Source organism: Nanorana parkeri, unplaced genomic scaffold (assembly GCF_000935625.1).
Source record: "Nanorana parkeri isolate BGI_ZX_2015 unplaced genomic scaffold, ASM93562v1 scaffold418, whole genome shotgun sequence".
In the NCBI taxonomy this organism is placed as follows: Eukaryota; Metazoa; Chordata; class Amphibia; order Anura; family Dicroglossidae; genus Nanorana; species Nanorana parkeri.
In genome coordinates, this window is record NW_017306686.1 from 319253 (window position 1) to 321355 (window position 2103).

At 46.7% G+C, this 2103-nt stretch overlaps 1 protein-coding gene across 2 annotated transcripts in view; it reads left to right on the forward strand.

The window, feature by feature from the left end:
- The window catches only part of AK5 (adenylate kinase 5), a 139792-nt gene extending 138561 nt beyond the window's left edge, over positions 1 to 1231 (forward strand). For both annotated transcript variants that reach the window (XM_018559883.1, XM_018559882.1), the window contains one exon: positions 830 to 1231. In XM_018559883.1, the coding sequence (XP_018415385.1) occupies positions 830 to 898 (69 nt within the window). In that variant the 3' untranslated portion in view covers positions 899 to 1231. The remainder of the gene's footprint in view (positions 1 to 829) is intronic.
- The last annotated feature ends 872 nt before the right edge of the window (positions 1232 to 2103 follow it).

Here is a 2103-nt window from a genome sequence, read left to right on the forward strand (position 1 = left end):
CAGGAAGCCGGGCAGCGAGTCATTACACGCTGCCCGGCTTCCTGATTGGCCGGGAAGCGGGCTTCATGCTCCCTCGTCACTTGGTGATGATGGAGCATGGAGCCGGCTTCTCGGCCAATCAGGAAGCTGGGCAGTGAGCCATTACCCTGGTGCCGATGGAGCATGGAGACAGCTTCCCGGCTAATAAGGAAGCTGGGTGGCGAGTCATTACACGGCTCAGTGCACACAGCCTCACCTCCAAACCCTGGTATTCCCGAGATCAATCCCATATTCATACAAGAACACAAACATGACAGGGAGAGATGGAGGCCATGATGGAAATGTAACTTTAGCCTTAGGGCTTGTTCACACCGTTTTCTGGCCCAGATCTGCAGACGCAGTGCTATGTTCAGGGCCGGACAGAAAAAATACTGCATGTTACATTTTCTTCGGTCCGGAAATGCACAAACGCGTCAAAAACGCACTGCACACATAGCACTGCGTCTGCAGATCTGGGCCAGAAAATGGTGTGAACAAGCCCTAAGGCTAAAGTTACATTTCCATCATCACGGACCACGCTGGTGAGAACTGTAGCCCATAAAACACATAGGGATACATTGGGATACATTTTGGGTGCAGGAGCGACAGAATCCAGACATCGTGTGAACAAGCCCTTAAAGGGAACCGGTCATGAAGATTTGTCATGGTGATCCCTTTTGGCTTTTCTGCTTGGTGATTCAGATAAATGCAAATCTCATCAGTGTGTTCTTGTATTAGAAACCCTGTGATATATATATAATCATCTCAAAAGAATTTATATCAATCTCATTTTCTTTTTTTTGTCTTCCAGATCAACGCAGAGGGATCTCCCGAACAGGTTTTCCTTCACCTCTGCACATCAGTCGACTCAATTTTCTGAGAAGATCCCTGGAGCGGTGCCATTGAAGAGACAGAAGCGTGTACATGTTGTATATTATATTCACCGGTGCAAGAGTCGGCGCCATGCTCGTCACACTACTGCATGCTGTCTGAACTGTAACACCAGAACAGGGACCTCTGTAGTACAGAGCAGACCTGAGCATCTCGAGGACCTCCAGCTGCTGAGGAACGGCAAGTCCACGCTCTGTATGGCAAGCCATGCTGGGACTTGTCCTTCCCCAACAAGCAGAGCCTCCCTGAGTGCCAGAGCTGCTGTGTCACACAGAAAGGTCAGTTACAACTTTGCAGGTTTTTGCCGCTCTGTAATAACATTTAATTACTCTACTATCATACTACTAATCATACTACTACTGCTCTATAAAGAGCTGTGTACCGAGGATGATGAGTGTTATCCCCCGCACATGGCCGTGTTTTAGGTGAGGAGGGAAGTCTGCCCAGATCAAACCACCTAGTGGGTCCCCATAACATCTCAGGGGAGCCTTACCCTAGTAGTTATCCGCGGCCCGTGTACTGCGCCTACATTGTGTGGAGGATTGGTAAGCAGTGCACTGACAGATCTGTATACCGGGATAGAAAAGAGTGTAGTTGGGATGTCTATCTTTTCATATGCTGTAGAGCTTGACTATTATAAGCACAGGAGAGCATTAGAGCCCAATACTTGACAAGATGCTCAATGGTGCCCGCCTTCCATGTGCAATGTTTACTGAACCCTTTCTTACAATGCTGATTGTCTAGGTATCTTCCCAATCCTCCATCTTCTCTACATAGTGGCATATATTCAACTCATGACAGGTTGCCTGGAACAATCCCATCGGTTGTTGAACCTCTAAGGCTGTGGAGGTCAACTTACTTGATAAAGGAGTCTCAAGTGCAGCCCCTGCCAAAGGGCCACACATAATTATTAGGGATGCACTAATACCAAGTACCGTACTCGGGACAAGTACAGATACTTTTCCAGCTCCAAGACTACACTAGAGAAAAATGCAAAAATTAAGAGGCAGCTATCATGTGTAAGGAGCACACGGAGCTCCTGGGATTTGTACATCTCTGTTTTAATGTATGATTTTGTTTTTATAAATAAAGGGATGCACAGATACCAGTTTTACGAGTACTGGTACTTGCCGAGTACTTACAAGTACAAATACTGATACCATTTTGTTTAGTGTCATGAGACAGTTTTTCTAA